At 33.5% G+C, this 19627-nt stretch overlaps 1 protein-coding gene across 1 annotated transcript in view; it reads right to left on the bottom strand.

The window, feature by feature from the left end:
* Positions 1-19627, bottom strand: part of SNTG2 (syntrophin gamma 2) — a 233794-nt gene that overhangs the window by 163695 nt on the left and 50472 nt on the right. Inside the window, exons 2-3 of the mRNA XM_074226476.1 lie at positions 9174-9303; positions 6846-6884 (exon numbers count right to left, since the gene is read on the bottom strand). Coding sequence (XP_074082577.1) covers positions 6846-6884; positions 9174-9303 — 169 coding nt within the window. The remainder of the gene's footprint in view (positions 1-6845; positions 6885-9173; positions 9304-19627) is intronic.

Here is a 19627-nt window from a genome sequence, read left to right as displayed (position 1 = left end):
TTTTGTTGCATTCTTAGTTTAAAAGATTGCATTGAATATATAATCATCTGCAAACAGAAGACCATGCAGCAACACTCCCTCCACTTAAGACTTGTCTTGTAGCCTTTTCAAGTTAAAGAATTTACAATCAGTGTGGTAGTTGACCTGAATGCTGTGTTCATCCTCAGGTTGAACATGTTTGATAACATGGCCGAAAATATCATGCTAACAAGCATGGGAGCAAGGACACAGCCTTGCTTCACTCTATTCATGACTGGGAAATTATGAGAGCATTGTCCACTATCCAGAACCCAGGCAAACATGTCATCATGCAATTGATGTACAATACTAATGAACTTTCTCCAACCAACATTTTGACATAATTTTCCAAAAGCCCTCATGATTGATAGTATCAAAGACCTTGTTCAGATCTCCAAATGCTTTATGTGGACCTTTGTTCTTCTGGTGTTTTTCCTGGAGTTATCAGACAGCAAACACGATATAAACTGTTCTTTGATCTTTTCTGAAGCCACCCTGACTCTCAGGTAGAAGACCATTTTTCAGATGAAGGATCAGTCTATCAAGGAGGACTCTTTTTTTAAAATTATTTTTATTAAATATATTATTTGAGTTTTACAATTTTCCCCCCAATCTTACTTCCCTCCCCCCACCCCACCCCCAAAGAAAGCAATCTAACAGTCTTTACTTTGTTTCCATGTTGGACATTGATCCAAATTGAGTGTGATAAGAGAGAAATCATATCCTTAAGGAAGAGACAAGAAGTCTAAGAGGTAACAAGATCAGACAATAAGATATCTGTTTTTTTCTAAATTAAAGGGAATAACTCCAGGGCGCTTTATCTGGATACAGATGGCACTCTCCTTTGCAGACAGCCCAAAATTGTTCCTGATTGTTGCACTGATGGAATGACCAAGTCCCTCAAGGTTGAACATGACCCCCATGTTGCTGTTAGGGTATACAGTGTTTTTCTGGTTCTGCTCATCTCACTCAGCATCAGTTCATGCAAATCTCTCCAGGCTTCCCTGAAATCCCATCCCTCCTGGTTTCAAATAGAAAAATAGTGTTCCATGACATACATATACAACAGTTTGCTAAGCCATTCCCCAATTGAAGGACATTTACTTGATTTCCAGTTCTTTGCCAGCACAAACAGGGCTGCTATAAATATTTTTGTACAAGTGACTTTTTTATCATTTTTCATCATCTCTTCAGGGTATAGACCCAGTAGTGGTATTGCTGGGTCAAAGGGTATGCACATTTTTGTTGCCCTTTGGGTGTAGTTCCAAATAGCTCTCCAGAAAGGTTGGATGAGTTCACAACTTCAAGGAGGACATTTGAAAAAATCTTACTAGGGGCAGCTAGGAGGCACAGTGAATAGAGCATCATCCCTGTAGTCAGGAGGATCTGAGTTCAAATCTTGCCTTAGACACTTAATAATTACCTAACTCTGTGACCTTGGGCAAGTCACTTAACCCCATTGCCTTAAATAAATAAAATTTACAAAATATTACTAGCAAACATTTAAGAGAGAAACACCCCTGTGATTGTCATGGAACAGTTTATTTACTTTATCTTTATAGAGATGGACAATGAAGGAATCCTTGAAATCCAAGGGGATTACCTCTTCATGCAATATAACCTGGAAACTTTCAGTCAGTTTTTATAGGAGCATTGGATCTTCCATGTTGTAAATCTCAACTGGAATAGAATCAGCACCAGGTGCTTTGCACATGAAAAGAGTTTAATGGCATTGAAAATCTCTTCTTCAGTTGGAATTTCAGTTAGGGACTGATTGACTACTTGAGGTAAACAGTCAATGGCTTCTGCATTGATTGATGTTGGTCTGTTAAGATCACTATGGGAGTGTTCAGCCCTTCTTTCCAGGATCATGTCCTTATTTTAATCAATGTGGCTCCATCAGTACTGAGTAGTTGAGATGCACCATAGATCTTTGACCTATAAATAGACTTAAGGGCATCGTAAAAGCACTTTGGTTTGTTACTCTCTGCATAAAACTGAATTTAATCTAATTTCCTACTGAGCCAAGAGTCCTACATTTCTCTAAGCTTCATTTGTACTTCATTTTTCATGGAATTAAATGCTGCCTCCTCAGAAGTGGATGAACTATCCTGCTGATAAACCCTGTGGAGTTCTAATTTTTCATTTAGCAGCTTCTGTATTTTTCTCATCATTTTCATCAAATCAGTCTTGAAGTTTGAGAGTTCTGAGTCAGATGAGCAAATGTCGTGCTGTACACCAAAATCTCTGAAAATTTCCCACTCCTTTTTCTGCTCCACTGTAGCAGAAACTTCCTCTCAAAATTAGCAACAAACTGTTCCTGCTCAGAAAAGCCCTCTAATCTGCTGACGTTAAAGCCTTTTAGTAGTCATTTTGCTTTGCTGTTTCCACTTTGGTTGAATGTGAATATTTAATTTGGAGAAGATGAGTCCATGATCAGTCCAATATCCTTGCCTTCATCACTCTCACATTCTGTCTCTCTTCCCCTTACAATTATATAGTCCATTAGTGCCAATGATTGCCATGAGAGTGAATACAAGGAACTTTTATTACATTTAGGTAAATGGAAAACTGTTGGTAATGAGAAGGTCAGGAGTCTTAAGTAGTAGGTGATCATTGCTGCTGCTGATTCCATTCTTCTCATATCTGGTGTTTGAGTCTACTCTATCATTAAAGTCACCCAGAATTATAAGTTTGTCCTCTTTCTGGTATACTGATGATAAGGTCTCCAGGTCTTCATAAGTTTTTTTCTTTGACTTCATCAGGTTTTACAATTATGGGAATACAGGTACTGAGATGGTAGGATGGTATTTTTGTGCAAGTGGCAATTGAATTGGTTATGAGCCTGTTGTTTACTCCTTTTGGCTTAATTTTTATTGCAAAACCTAGCCAGCGCCCCAAAGATCCCATAGAGGTCTTGTGATGATGAGCCTTTTTGTTTCCTTTTGTCACTCCAGACAAACATGCACCCATCTCCAACTTCAGTAAGCTAATCTTTATTTATCAGCCTTGTTTGACTCAGAGTTGATATTTGGATATGATACCTACTAAGTTTCCTAGCAACAAGCACTATTTCTTTTTTAGACTTATTGGATGTTGTGCTTGTCTATGAGTGTGTGCACATTCCATACAGTGATAGTGAGTGGAATCTTCTTTGATGAAACTTATGTACATTTTTTTTACAAAGGTTAAGTGACTTACTCAACATCACAATCTAGGTAATTATTAAGTGTCTGAGGTCGAATTTGAACTCAGGTACTCTTGACTCCAGGGCTGGTGTACCACCTAGCTGCCCTTGTACATTTGTGAGTGTGTACATATGTGTGTGTGTGTGTGTGTGTGTGTGTGTGTGTGTGTGTGTGTGTGTTTTGACCACAGAATGGATTCCTGCCTGACAAAGAAATTAGGCCAAGGTTGGAGAATTAGAAAAATTTTAGGGCACCTTTTCTAGCTCCTTCCTTACACCAGTAGTTGAGCAGTGAGATCATTAAAAGACTGGAATCCAGCTGCTACTTCCAATTCCTGTGATCAGAGTTGTGACTATAGCTCCCAGAGTATCTATACCTGTTTCTGCCACTTGTGTATTGCCCCAGGCCTTTGAAATAGGAATGGTAAAATGATATGGGTGATGTCTTTTGATTTTTATATAAATTGTATTTAAGTGAGACAGAGTTGCAAGAAGTCACATGTCTCATTCTGTCTTCCAAAGTCATCACTAACTACTGGCAAGACAGAGTCAAAACAACTGTTGATGTTTGTGGATACAGTAGATGACCAACATCTTTGATGACTAACCAAGCTCTAAGTGCTCCATGTCTGTTTTGGCTGCCTATGTGGCTGTTAGAACAAATTGCTCTCATCTGCCCATTTCACCAGTAGAAGAATTTATGTGGTTGGAGTACACAACCCCTCCTCCCACAACTAGACATATGTCTCTGCCAATTAATTTACTGGGGTATAACTGCTGTGAGTGCTACAGCTTCCTGGAGACACAGGTGAGAGTTAGGTGGACATCAAAGGTGAAAAGTAGCCCTGAAAAGGACTCAACAGAGGTCCTAGTTGTCCTTGAACATACTCTACACAGAAGTGTCAAATACACACACACACACACACACACACACACACACACACACACACATATATATATATATATATATATATATATATAAAGTCTACAATATTTCCAAGAATGGAATGAATTAGAATAAAAAAGTAATTAGAAAATATTTAATAAAATAAGTAAAGAATATAATAAAACATAGATAATGTTAATATTTTCTTTTCTTTTTTTTAAGGTTTTTGCAAGGCAATGGGATTAAGTGGCTTGCCCGAGGCCACACAACTAGGTAATTATTAAGTGTCTGAGGTCAGGTTTGACCTCAGGTACTCCTGACTTCAGGGCCGGTGCTCTATCCACTGTGCCACCTTGTTGCCCCAATATTTTGTTTTCTAAGCCAACATATGGTCTGCAGAGATTCCTATGTACATGTTAGAGGTTCCTGCTACTATTTGAGTTGGACTTTATTATTCAAGGAAACAAAAAGGCTCATCATCACAAGACCTCTATGGGAAACCATTCTAGCAAGATAAGATTCAATAGAGATTTCACTCCACTAATATAATTTTCAAGAGGCCAGCATCACCATTAGAGTAGGAATTTATAATTAAATAAATAACCTTATGCAATGTTATTTGAAATGAATCTCATAAACAACATAAAGCATTATAATGAAGATTCATAAATAGTTTTTACCTTATCATTATATACTACACATTATAATTATAAGATATTTAGATATTTCGGTGAAATCATTCTGTTTCTCTCTATCCTCTCAAAGTAATTATACACAAATAATGCCTGGTATAATAAATAATGGTATTTATAAGGTGATTGTCCTGTCCTCTAGCACTTATATGGAATAGGAGTTAAATTAAATAATCAGAAAGCATTTATTAAGTGTTTACTACATACAAAGCACTGGGTAACATAACTGCAATATTTTTGCATTTGAAAATATATTTATATTTGAAAAAATGATAGTCCCTCTCCTCAAGCAAAGGTATGGTAATACACAGATAAGTATAATGCAAAGTCATGCATGATAATGACAGAGGGGAGATCTAAAGCAAGGGCTCTAAGAAAATTCTAGGAGGGAAGAAACACTTTCAGTCAAAGAGAAAGGAGGGTGGCTACATAGAATAAGTGATGTCTCTATTGAACTTTCAAGGAAGATAGGAATTGTGAAATAAAGAACTGAGAAATGAATGCAACTTAAGCATAGTAAGGCTTAAATTTAAGACAGAAGATTTTTTTTATCTTTCTTTGCATCTCCAACACTTAGCCAAGAGTATGTCATAACTTCTTGTTGACTATTGATTGAATGACTGACTTGAACAAATAAAAAGTTCAGTTATGCTTTTCCTCAAACAAAGAGTACTTAAGGAAGAATAAAGTGAATGGAAACTGAGAAGAGATAGACTGAAGTCACATTGAAAAATCTTTAAAAACAAAGTTATGATAAAGCTAATAGCAGACACTGAAATTTCTGAATAGGAGAGTGACATGGACAGATATATGCATTAGGAAACTCTTTTATATTCCTCTTACACATATCATTCTAGGATAAACATTATGAACAATTAATCATCTATTTTTCTTTTAAACAATGAATATTCTGAACCAGGCCTAGTTAATGCTAGACCAGGGATTCAGCTCCAGGGCTAGAACACAATAAAACACTTGTGAACAATAAAATTCAATTAAAAATTACTGATAATAATATTAAAAGGATAAAATTTATAAAAATTAGATACTGCTCCTTTCTATCTCTGCATTGATCAGGTAATAGCGCTGTACTGGTAACATGGCACACAAGATAATGATAATTTTGCCAAATTTAATAGGACTAAATTTCCAATGGGCTTGTTATGTCTTTGATGACAAAGAAGTCTTATCTTCTAACCAGTGAAATTCCAAGAGCAACTTCTTTACTTTGTTAAAGAAGAATGAACTGAACTTTCATACATCAAAACATCATTCCCTCCACAAGCAGGTGTTTTATAAGTTCATGAACTAAAAAGTAAATTCTTTGCAATAGTCCTGATTTAGAATATACTCTTACAGGAAATTGTATCTAATTCAACATTTATGATGATGATGATGATGATGGTGATGATGATGATGTTGATGATGAGAGGTAGTGACCCATGGTTGAAAGATAACATCTTTTCAAGTCAGGAAGAACTGAATTTAAGTCTTGCCTCTGACATGTACCTATTATATAATTATGAGCAAATCACTACAACTAAATTCCAAATGAGTTGAGGATCTACCTAAATGGAGAGAGTTCTTCACTGGAAGAACATTCACTTTATTAATGAAATTGCAAATTCACTCTAACCTCTGCTCCGCACTCCAAGGGAAAAAGTAACAACAACAAAAAAGAATAACATCAACAATAATGGACATTTACATACTGCTTTAGGCAAAACATTTTTATTTTATGAATATCAAATATGAAATGGTTTTACTACTAAGAAAATCTTCTTTTAATACAGTCTTAGAAGCAATGTGGCTTTAAAATACTTATCAGAATTAGGTTTTAGTGTATTCTCATTTTCAAAACAAAATAGAAGAGTTTAAGGGTTTCCTAACAATGCATTGCAACTAGACTAAATCAAGATTAAAAGGAAGTCTTCACCACTAGGCTAAAGTCTTACAAAGTAGTGGCTATGTATTTCACATATAAAACAAATCTTTAAAAGTGAGAAAAGTTTTAGCATGTAGAAATCTATCTCACTCTGAAAATGAAAAACAAAAATCCTACCTGGTCACAAGGAGAACAGCATTTATTTGCCATTTTCATCTGGAGGAAAAAAGTTAGTGAAAATCAGTTTAACAAGAATATTAATGATATAATTTTTCAAGCTGTCTGCTTGACAGTTGAAATTAATTAGCAACTCAAAATGCCCTTGGACAAGGGTTTTGTAGTATATTTCTTTTGAAATCATAGAATTATTCAACAAGTTATCATAAATTTATTCAAACAATTCTGATAATGAGAACAGCCATAAAAATGTAATTAAAAAACTCTTAACAAAATGTAAGTTCAGTCTGAATGAGACTGTAGAGCAGCAGATTCGTACTTTACCTCTTACCATTATCATAAAGGGATAATCACTTTGGGACTACCTGATCCACAACATTACTATAATCAATCAATATTGTGGGGAAAAATCATTTTGCTTCTCTAGATTATCTAGTATACTCATTTTAAAAATGAGAGAATTGCATCTTTGGACAATCTTCTCAGTTCCTTTTAGCTTTACTATTCCATGATTTTTTTCTATAATCTAAAGGATGGGAAAATCTTTAAAAAGTATAAAAGGCTATCAGCATGTAAAGGAGATTAAGATTTACTTTATTCTTTTGCTACTTGTGTGATTTTCACCTCTTGTGTCTGGCTGAAAGTTACTCATCTATAAAACAGATGGGTAATATGTGGTGATGATGAGCATGGGACACAAACAATGATATTCAATGCCTCTTTCAGTTATTGAATTCTTTGATCCTATTACTGACATGTTGTAAAGTGTTTATCTTTGAAACACAGCAGTTTCATATCCTAGAATGGACAGTACATTGACCCAAATATGTAAATGGGAATTTTATTTGATCCATACATTCATATATACTTCAGAAGCCATATTTATTAAAAACAAAATAACTAAAAAAGCAAAATATATTTAAAAAGTATGCTTCACATTAAATTTATATAATATATATTTGCTAAAAAAATTAAATCCTTTGAGCTTTAAAGATACAAGTGTTAGTCCTATGATTTTACTGTAAAGGAGAGCTCCCAGATGAGGAAATTCACAATACCGGTGCATATTGATACTTTTTCTGCAACATATTATGTCAAAGTTCTCTAGAGGAATAAGAGGTCAGTGACTTGCCTAAAATCATATAGTTATTATTATCAGAGAAGTGACTTGAAACTAGGTCTTCCTTAATTTGAGACCATCAATATACTCCAAGCATGGCATGAGAAAAAATGCTAGATTTGTAACACAAGACCAGGGTTCAAATCCTTGCTCTGCTAAATAGGATCTATGGAACATTAGGCAAGTCACTGAACCTCTCTTGGCTTCAGTTCATTTTGGACAAGATAAACTTTAATATACTTTTCAGGTCTACAGCTGGGATCCTAGGTAGCAGTGCAGCGCATGTACAAAATAAGACTTCTAGAATGTTACCTCAGACACTTATTATCTGTGTGATGCTGGTCAAGTCATATAAACACTATTTGGAATTTCTTTTTCTCAGTCTTCACTACAGTTCTATTTAATAAGTATTTTCTAATAGATTTCTTTTTTAAATAGAATACAAATATGTATTATAAATATTGAGACTTCCTAAATCTCCAAATTCTAGAAGCTCCTGTATCAAAAACCTATCCACAATAATTAAATTATACATTTATAACCGTAAACTGGAGTTTCTATTTGTTTCCTTTTTAAAATTTATTTTTGAGGAAAATTCTATTGTTCATTCTAGAAAGCTTTTCCTATGGTCACTCAGTGTGGAAGTCCAAATTCAGATCCAATTTCCTGAAATCAAATAACACTTTCTATAGTATGAGGAGCTAATACTTAATATTTACAAAATTACAAAGTATCTGTATGGATAATAAAAACATTCTCCATTTAAATATTTGGAAATGGGATTCAAGGAATATAGTATAACATTAATGGACACTAAATAAGACATCAGAAGAGCTGAACTTTAGCTTCATGTCATTACCATCTTTTACCTCTGTCCCATTTCTTTAAATGAGAATAACAATACTTACACCAACTACTTCATAGCATTTTATGGGGATCAAATGAGGTAACTGATACGAAAGTATAAAGTGTGAAGAGATATATAAGATAGATACAAAGTAATGAATAGTTGAAAAATTATGAATGATTTCCATTTATAAGTTTTATAGACTTTTATAATTTATAATTTATAATTCTAAATTTATTTACAGAAAGTTGATTAAAGACTAATTAATGATAGCTTTGCTCTTGTGAATATGAAATGCAAATGCAAAAGTATGAATATGAAAATGCAAAAGTAGAAAGGCTGGGAAAAAGTATATACATACATTTTGAAGTGTCAAATCACCAATGTTAGTTGATACTGCTCTTAGCCAGTCAGCACACTCCTGGGATGTATAAAATTGAATGATTCCCGTACTGACTCCATCCAGGGCTAGTACTTCAAAGGCATTAGATCTACAGGAAGAGGGAAGAATATAATGCTATGTCTCTGTTCTTAAACTACTCATAGACTTCTGCACCATTCTTTTGTAAGGAATTAAAAAAATCGAAGACATCTGAAATGTAGTAAGATGCAGTTTTTACTACAGTTTATATATAATCTTTCAAAAATATTATATATTATCGGCATATTGAAAAGAGATTGTGCTCACATGATTCACATATTTACATGATCCTGGTGAATGACTATTGGAATTAAGTTAAAAACTTTCTAATCTCTCACCACCAAGAGTCATTTTTTTATATATAATAAAATCTTAAAAAGAGAATTCACAGACAGCAACTTCTTAGAGAAATGTTGATGTTATCTCCTTAAAATAACTCTAGTAAAAATTCATTCAAAGTCCATTTATTATAAATTTTAAATATTCTAAAAACATGATGATAAATATAAAACTCAATACACTACATTACATTAGATATTTAAAATTTCAAAATCATATACATATATTCAATTCATGCAACAGCAATTTGAGAAAGTTCCTGCATGGCTAGCAACTGACCAAAAGCAGCCCAAGCAATTTAGGGACAAAAGAGAAACTTTCTAATTCTTCAGCATTTTATTCATAAAGTCATATTCCACCTTCCACAAATTTAAATGCTTTGAAGACAATTTTCAAACACTATATAGAGGGAAAATGTAATCTGAACTTTAGTTATTTTTCCAAATAAAATTATCTTGTCTTTGGAGTGGGCTATTGACATGGCAGTCCCTCAGTACAAAAAAAAGGAAATTAAAATAAAAATTAATAATAGCTTACTTTTGTAGAAAATATGAAATTTGAAAGGGCTTTCTTCACAACACAATCCTGTAAGATACCTAGTACAAACATCCCAATTCCATTTTTCAGATGATGAAACTTACATATCAGAAGAAGCTAAACATTCTATCATACATTTAAAAATATTTTATCTGTTTTAATCCTCTGAAATCTTAGTTTTTACCCTCCCAAAACTATTTTCTATTCTAACTTTGAATACAAGAAAATCAATTCCCTTTACAAACATATATAGTCAATCAAAACAAATTTCCAAATTGACCATGTCAAAAAATATTTGTCTTTTCTACATTTCTAAGTCCTTCATCTTTAGGATGTTAGGAGTTAAGCAGCACGTTTCACAGTTCATCCTCTGGAACCCTTTTTGGATTAAGCAGATAAAATTAAGGAAAATAGATTTCCATCATATTTATATACTATAACTAGTTCACCCATTCTCTAGTTTATGGGTATCCTCTCTGAATTCCATTCTTTGCCACCTCAAAAAGACCTATACATTCTATACATTTTGCTTAAAACTAATTCCTCCCTTAATCTATTCTCCTTCAAATTCCCCCTTTCCTCTTTCCTTTCCCTCCTATTTGCCTAATGATTGAAATAAATTTCTTTATCCACCTCTGTGTATGTGTCTATTCTTCTTTCTTTTGAATAGCCAGTTCTCTCATCCCCTTCCTTGTTTGTAGAGATGTCGACTTGTACATCCTGATTATATGTGATAATTTTTACTAACTTCCTTTGCTTGACCCTAACCAATAGTTTATTCCTTAATTTCCCTTCTCTTTCTATCTTTTATTTATAAAAGAAACTCATCCAATCCCTCTCCATTTTAACTCTCACTATGCATCCTAAGGATGAAAGTTTTCAGAGGAGACACTTGCAATTTGTTCCCAATTTGAATGTAAGCAGTTTATTCTTGTTTAATCCTAAAACGCTGTTCATCCAAGGAAAATTTTATAAAATAAATAGCTTAATTTTCAAAATTTCTCTGCAACTGTTTTTTTAAATCAGGAATGTTTGACAGTCATCCATTTAATTAAAGATTCATTTTCCCCTGTCAAATTATATTCAGCAACAAGTCCTTATGGAATATTATATACAAAATTCTTTGCTCTTTTGTTGTGGTGGCTGCTAAATTATTTGGGATATTGACTAGGGTTCTTCATAACTTGAATTCATTCTTTCTGGCTATTTGGTCTGGATATTGACTATAATAGTTCTTTGGATTTTTCAATTGGGGGAATCTTTCAGAAGGTGACTACTGGAACCGTTCTGTTTTCACTTTGCACTTTGGAACTAAGAAATCCAAGAGACCTAGGAATTTTTTTCCTTATCTTTGTTTATTTTTAGCCATCCTTTATTTAGAAGGAGAAGAGGAGGTAAGTGTGGTTAGTTTACTTTTTCAAAAATATACTAATAAAATCGTGGAGGTGAAAAGAGATCAAACTGCCTTTCTACTATATATGACCCAAGTTATTTTTTTAAGAGTCAATTTCTACCTGCTTTAAAAGTTAACCAAACATAAAAAATTCAATTCAACTTCTGACACTGACCACTGGGACAGGATTCAAAGCAATGGAAATTTGGGAGAGTATCAAAACTGAAAGGAAAGTTTAAACAAGAAATTGATTTATGCTTGGAAAATCAAAATCCTCTCCAAAGTATAATCTCCTTTTCTGCTCACTTGAACACTTCCTTTTCTTTTCTTCCTTCCCACCTTTTTGTTGTTATTTTGTTGTTTGTTTTTTGCAATGCAGTGGGGGAAGGAGAAGTTAAGTAACTTGCTGAAGGTCACACAGCAGATAATTATTAAGTGTCTAAGATCTGATTTGAAAATTCAAGCACTCCTGATTCCATGGCTGGAGATCTATCCACTGCACCAATTCATATTTATTTATTTTTAGCATTCGTTTCTTTAAAAATGAGTCCCAAAATCTCTCTCTCTCTCCAGACCTTACCTATTCATTGAGAAGATAAAACAATTATACCTATGAAGTCATATAAAATAAATTTCCATGTTAGCCATATTTAAAAAGTAGGGGAAAATCGAGTTGAAAAAAACACAGCATGCTTCAATTTGTACTCAGAGTTCAACAGTTCTGTCTGGAGGTAGATAGCATTCATCTTGAGTCCTTTGAAATTGTCATGAATCATTGTATTAATTAGAGCAATTAAGTTTTCCAGAATTGATCATTATTGCAATATTGCTATTCATGAATAGTTCTACTCACTTCATTTTGTATCAGTTTATATGTCTTATCTGTTTTTTTCTAAAAGCATTCCCCTCATTATTTCTTATAATGCAATAATTACCATTACCTTTCATCAATTAATTGACATCCATTTAAATTCCCAATTATTTGTCACCACAAAAAGAACAGCAATATATATTTTCGTACATATAGGTCTTTTGCATTTTTCTTTGTTCTCTTTGAGATAAAGAAATGGTAAGGGGGGGGCAGCTAGGTGGTGCAATGAATAGAGCACTGGCCCTGGAGTCAGGAGGACGTGAGTTCAAATGTGACCTCAGACACTTAATAATTACCTAGCTGTGTTTTTGTGGGCAAGTCACTTAACTCCACTGCCTTGCTGAAAAAAATGAAATAGTAAGGATATTTCTGGCTGCATGGGTTTGCAAAGTTTTAAAGTTTTTTCGGGTCATACTTTCATATTGTTCTCCAGAATGGTCGAAACAGTTTACAACTCCACCAACAACATATTAGAATATTTTCCCACATCCCTTCCAGAATTTGTTATTTACCTTTTCAGTTACCCAATCTGAGAAATGTGAAGTGGGGAATTCCAAGTTGTTCAATTTGCATTTCTCTAATCAAAAGTTCTCTAATCAAGTACTCTAAATGCATGGTACAGAGATGACTTTGATTTCTTTTTTTCTAAAAAAAATCTGTTCATATCTGTGACCATTTATCAATTAGGGAATGGCTCTTAAGTTTTACCACTAAATTTGTATCATTTCTCTGAGTTCTTTATTAGAGAACTTTGTTGTAAAACCTCCTACTCCAAATTTCCTCCTTTCCTTTAAATTTTGACTGCCCTTGTTTTGTTAGGGCAAATCTCAATATAAACAGTCAAAATTATAAATATTATATGTGATCCTTTTGTTTAGTTGTAAAATTCTTTACCCATATATCTAGATTTATTCTATGCTCCTCTAATTTGTTTATGATAGCCTCCTTTATGTCTATAACTCTGTATTCATGTGGGCCTTACCTTAGCATATAGTATGAATGAAGTCTAGTTATGGTTTCTGCCAGACTGCTTTCCAATGTTCCCAGAAATTATTGTCAAGTACTGAGTTCTTGTCCCCAATATATATATCTTTGGGTTTATCAAATATTTGTTTACAATTATTTACTTCTATTCCTAATCTATTTTTCTGATCATCTGCTCTATTATTTATCCAGTACCAGATTGGCTTGATGATTACTGCTTTGTAACAGCTTGAAATCTAATTCTGTTAGGTGTCCTTCTCTTGTTTTTTTTTTAAATTGATTCTCTTCAAATTCTTGACCAATGAAAATATTTCTCCAGTTGTTTAGATCTGTCTTTATTTATGTGAAGTGTTTTGTCATTGTATTCATATAGCTCCTTTGTGATTGTCTTGGAAGATAGATTTTCAAGTACTTTGTATTGTCAGCAGATATTTTAAATGGATATTCTGCTTCTATCTCTTCCTTTTGGGTTTTGTTGATAGTGAATAGAAATCCTAATGATTTATGTGGGTTTATTTCAAATCCTGCACAAAATTGTTGTTTCAAATAGTTTTTTTTATTTGATTCTCTAGACTTCTAAATATACTATAACATTATCTTCAAAGAGTGACAGTTTTCTTTCATTGTTCCTGATTAATATTTCTTCAGTTTTTTTCTTATATAATTGATATAACTAGTATGTCTAGTAAAATATTGAATAATATTAGTGATAATATATATCCATGTATTACCCCAATCTCATTAGCAAGACTACGTTTTCCTCATTGTATGTGAAATTACTCTTATTTTTAGATAAATGTTACTTATTACATAAAGAAAAGTGGCATTTATTCCTATGCTTTCTAGTTTTTTTAAACAGGAATGGTATTTTATTTTGTCAAAAGCTTAATTATCATGTTTCTTGAACACTCTAAGTTTTAAGGAAATTATTCACTCTTGGGTACACACGCACATAGACATTCATACATATACATACCCCTTTATGTAAATAACTCCATGTCTAGACAGACAGATGATAGATAAGTAATACATAGATAGATAGATAATCTTTTATCTCAAACTTCCTTTTAGCTATCTTAACTTGGGTTAATATATATATATATATGTATATGTATATATACATAAGTAAATATAATTGAGCTGTGGTAGCTGATAGAATATAGGAGATGAAACAAAGTGAAGAGTTGAAAAATGATACCTAACCTATGAGCCTAAATATCTGAAAGAATAGCAGGAAAATTAGGAAGAAGATTTTTGGGAAAAAGATAATAAACTCAGTTTTGGATAAATTGAGTTTCAGATTATAGCAATGGTTAAACAAAGAGAAACATCAGTCACAAGTTGACTTAGAAAACTACAAATCAACATTGTTTATGTTTGATTGGATTTTTACTAACTTTGTTAAACATTCTCAATTACATTTTAATCTTGTTCAAGTTATGAGCCAGAATTTTGTGTCACCAAGTTTGACATTTTTAGAAAGGAAACTGGAAACCTGGTTTAAAATGTCTAAAAGACAGTTTGAGATAAAACACTAGAAGTCAGGAAAAAACTAGGACTGAACAAATATATCTGAGTTTTATGTATCAAGACGGTAATTGAATCCATGGGAGCTCATAAAATTAATAAGTGAAACAGTTCATAGGGAGAAGAAATGAAGTTCCAGGAAAGAGACCTCTGCTATACCCACAATTCATGGGATTCATTTAGATGAAGATCCAGCAAAGGAGACTAAAGAATGATCTCTCTCTCTCTCTCTCTCTCCTCTCTCTCTCTCTCTCTCTCTCTCTCTCTCTCTCTCTCTCTCTCTCTCTCTCCATCTATCGATCTACCTAAAGAAAAAGGGAAATATCTCTCACTGAGTCAACTGTGGCTGGATAAAATAGATCCTACAGACCTTGTTCTGGGGATAATAATTAAGATGTTGCCAACAAATGGAGGAGCTTAGATCAGTATCATGAAAACCTAAGAAGGGAAAGTATCTAAGAGGAGAAAGTGGTAAACAATGTCAAATACTACAGAGCATTCAAAAGAGATGAAGGTTAAGAAAAATTAATTACATTTATCTTCTTGTGTTATTCTACCCATAACTTTGTAGTTTGCATATTTTTATCAAAGAAATATATCTGTCCTTAACCCTATCTTGTGATGAAGTGGCCAATCATATCTCCCTTCTGAAATAACCTGGAAAGTAATGATTATAGCCTTGGACACTGAAGGCACAGGAAAAGTAAGATGTTCTCAGGAAAGTTCCTGTACCTTAAAAATATCTCCACAATACTTGCCAAGTAAGACAGAGATTAATTATAGCGAACAAAGTCCCCTTTGAAAATTCAAGTTCTGGGGGCAGCTAGGTGGCGTAGTGGATAAAGCACCGGCCTTGGAGTCAGGAGTACCTGGGTTCAAATCTGGCCTCAGACACTTAATAATTACCTAGCTGTGTGGTCTTGGGCAAGTCACTTAACCCCATTTGCCTTGCAAAAACCTAAAAAACAAATTCAAGTTCTGGGGCAGCTAGGTGGTGCAGTGGATAGAGCACTGGCCCTAGAGTTAAGAGGACCTTAGTTCAGATCCAGCCTCAGACACTTAATAATTACGCCTTACAAAAATAAAAAAAAATTCAAGTTTCATCCTAAAAGCAGAGGGGGAAAAACCTTAGTCATTCCTACCTTAGTGAGAATTACAGTTCTTATATTATTCACTGCTTTCCTCACATCTTATAATAGGGTTTCAGTGTAAAGTATAGAAAGAAAAGAAAGGAAGGAGCAATCTGGGAATGTGGAACATTTCTAGAAAGGTCAGCTCTGAATAACTATGGCAAGCTTTGTGAAACCACAGTACACTAGGCACCTTATATGTCATAGAAAAGGCACAGAAAGGGAAGGAGGAGCCACAAACTAATATGTCATGCTTCCTAAGATAGTAATATTCCTCCTCCTTTAGCCAATAAAGACTCAAAGGGCTTTTGATCTGACTTTGAAGAAGGAATTTTTCTACACATGTTGTTAACCAGATTCATCTTGTTTTTGTAACTTTTGTCTACATGCACAACACTGATAAATGAGGAATTGCTGTTGTAAGTTCATTAAGGGTTCAGCGGAAAGCCCAAGTGATTCTACAGAAAGAACCAGAGCTTCCTATTTAATTCACAGTAAAATATTCTGCACACATCAGGAGTTTAATAAATATTGACTGATTTTAATCAACATCTTGTTCTCAGAATAAGTACCCATTAGAACCCATTAATGCAAAGTAATTGGAAGCCAGATCACTGCCATAATTTGCCAAATGTGAAAATGCTAAATTGTGGTAATCAAAAATAAAAGTTAATGTGTTTCAACTGCATTTAAAAAAACTACAAACCAAAAAAAGAAAAACAATATCAAATCACTATTCTAATTTAGTCATGGTACCAACTGTCTTCTGACTTTAAAGAAATATTCATATATGTCCCTTCCTACAGTTAAGGCATGATTTATCTAACTATAAACATTAAAACTAAAATCAAGTACTTACTTTACCATACCACATTTTGTCCACTAAAATTCAGAATAATGACCTAATAGTTCAAATACCTCATCTTTGCAAAATAAACTAGCAAAAAAAGAAGGCTAAAATAGAGTTATAGCTATGAGATTACTTTGAAAAATGATACCTCCAAAATAGAATTCCCACTTAGGTGCTTAAAATATAATTGCTGTTTAATGACTTAATAATTTGATATTAGCTAATACATCAATCAATCAATCAACAAACACTTATTAAGGGCTAAGTATTGTGCTTTGCTGGAGTAGTTCACAACTCAACACTTCATCTTTCTCCTTTAGTATGAATAAATGAATGAGAATATATGTACAATGTCTATAGCTATTGCTCTCTCCCTTTATCAGTAGCAAAAAAGAAATATCTCTATTTTATTCTGAAATCTGAAATTCCTTTACAAATTGTGAATAATGATATAAGAGACACTCTCAAAAGGAAAGAAAAAAGCAGATAGGAGAAAGTCCCTCAGTGTTTCAGAACCAGGGCAAGGAAATCAGGAAGGGTTAAAAAAGTTTGGAAGCAAAACATATTTAAAAGATAACTGGAATGAAATTTTGATAACCTGGATTCTGGTCTCATTAGTGAAGTTTGGCTGATGGATTGGGGTGTAGTTAGAAGCACTGATCGTAGATGTAGTGGTGGTGAAATGGTCCAGAGAAATCTAGGATGACCTGAAGATCCTCCAAAAAGGAAATGTTATGTAAGAAAAAAGCTCCCAAAGAAAGTATATATTCTTCATATAGCAACTGCATACCATCATATGTAGCCATAGAGAGCAATGGAGGCAATGTTTGGGGTTCTACAGCTGAAAATTATTCAGAAGAATCTAAGGGGAGGATAAACAATTTAAGAACAATGAATTTAAGTAACTGGTATAGATTTTTTTTAAATCTTAATATTTGATTATTGTAATACAACCCTTACCCTCATCTCTTACCCTCATCAAGTCTGCAGACTTGGATAAAACATCTATTGCTCTTGATTTTCTTTAGATGTTACCATTCTCCCTTTCAAAAGAGGCCCTTCTCTATGGATCATTATTCTATGGATCTTGATTTGTAAACATGGTGAACTATTAGTAGCTGGACTGGACCCAGAAAATGTAGAGGAAATATGTCTTGGGGGAATATACTTGTCACGACATCAATATAGCTGATAAAAAGTTATCTGAAAAGAAGGGAAGATACTAAATATATGGAAAAACAATCTTTGACTACATAAATATTGAAAAAAAGGTGACAGAGCAGCATCAAAATTTTATTATATTCCTAATCTTACTATGAAGGGTTTTTATGAGAAAAATTTATATACAATTTTAGAGTATCTTTGAAAGGGGTATAGGGAAAAGCATACGTTTACAATCAGTACAATCAATATATCACTTTTTAACAATTAATATTTGTTTGAAAGAAATCAATACTATATGACACCATTATATTTATTGATTATGGGAAAATGGTAGAGCAGAAGGCAGATTTACACTTTTATATCTATGTACCTCCTACCAGAATTATTAAAGTTCTTGTATTTAGACCATATCAAAATCCCTTGAAAAATGTCATATGTCTCCTATGATTTTCTTATGATGAAAAAATTATATGATTCTGTTCAGTTCACTTTGCAGACATAGACAAATATGTTTTTTTTCCTCTGAACTATAGCTTGCTTTTCTGGAAATTGAAGTTTGGATCAGATGAACTTTTGGTTCCCTTCCAGATTTCACATTCTATATATGTATATCACCATTGTGCCTATTACCTAGGACTCCTTGATAAAGTTGTCTCTATTAGGTTTTTCCATTTTTCTAAACCCTTTTCTAAACCTTTTTAATCAGGTTTCTGACTTTATCATTGCTCCACATTACAAAGTTAGTAAATAAAATTTTGTTGAAAACTTACTGTATACCAGATATCATACTAATTGCTAAGGAAATGAAGAAAAGAAAGTCTCTGCTTTTAAGATGCTCACTGTCTAAAGTAGTAGAAAACATTCAAACAACCAAGAAGAAAGGCATTAGAATTAAGATGGATTAGGATAGTCTTGCAGAAAATGGGACTTGATTAGATATTAGGCAGAATTAATTAGGGAGAGTTTTTTATCCATTGGACACACCCAAGGGCTGGAACTGAGAGATGTAATACATGGCTTAAGGAATAGCAAAGAAGTTAGTGTAATGGGATGAAAGAGTCCATCTATGTATGAGGTATAGGATGTAGGAAGACAGGAAAGATGCTGTTTATGAAGGGTCCTGGATACCAAAGAGGATATTATATTTGATCCTGGAGGTGATAGAAACACTTGAATTTAGTGAGTAGTGGGAATGGGATGTGAGACCACAGTAGACTTGTCCTTGAGGAAAATTCACCTTGACAGTTAAGTGGAGGATGAACTGGAATGGAGAGAAACTTTTGGAAAGGAAATCAGCTAGGAAGATATTGAAATAATTTGGGCTTGAGGTGAAGAGGTATTTGGCAATATATGAGAAAGAAAGAAGGAAGACATATAAGCTATGCTAAAAGGACAAAATCACTAGAACATTGCAACAGATTTGGTTGTGTGTGTGTTTGTGTGTGTGTGTGTGTGTGTGTGTGTGTATGTGTGTGCACATGGGGAGAGAGAGAGAGAGAGAGAGAGAGAGAGAGAGAGAGAGAGTTAACATGAGAGACTTGGAGTTGGAGCCTGGTAATGTCCTCAATAGTGTTTGGATGGCTAGAAAAAAGGAAGGGT

The sequence above is a fragment of the Macrotis lagotis genome, chromosome 1 (genome assembly GCF_037893015.1).
Source record: "Macrotis lagotis isolate mMagLag1 chromosome 1, bilby.v1.9.chrom.fasta, whole genome shotgun sequence".
Lineage (NCBI taxonomy): Eukaryota > Metazoa > Chordata > Mammalia > Peramelemorphia > Peramelidae > Macrotis > Macrotis lagotis.
The sequence above is the reverse complement of the archived record's forward strand: the minus strand, read 5'-3'. Positions and strand labels throughout refer to the sequence as shown.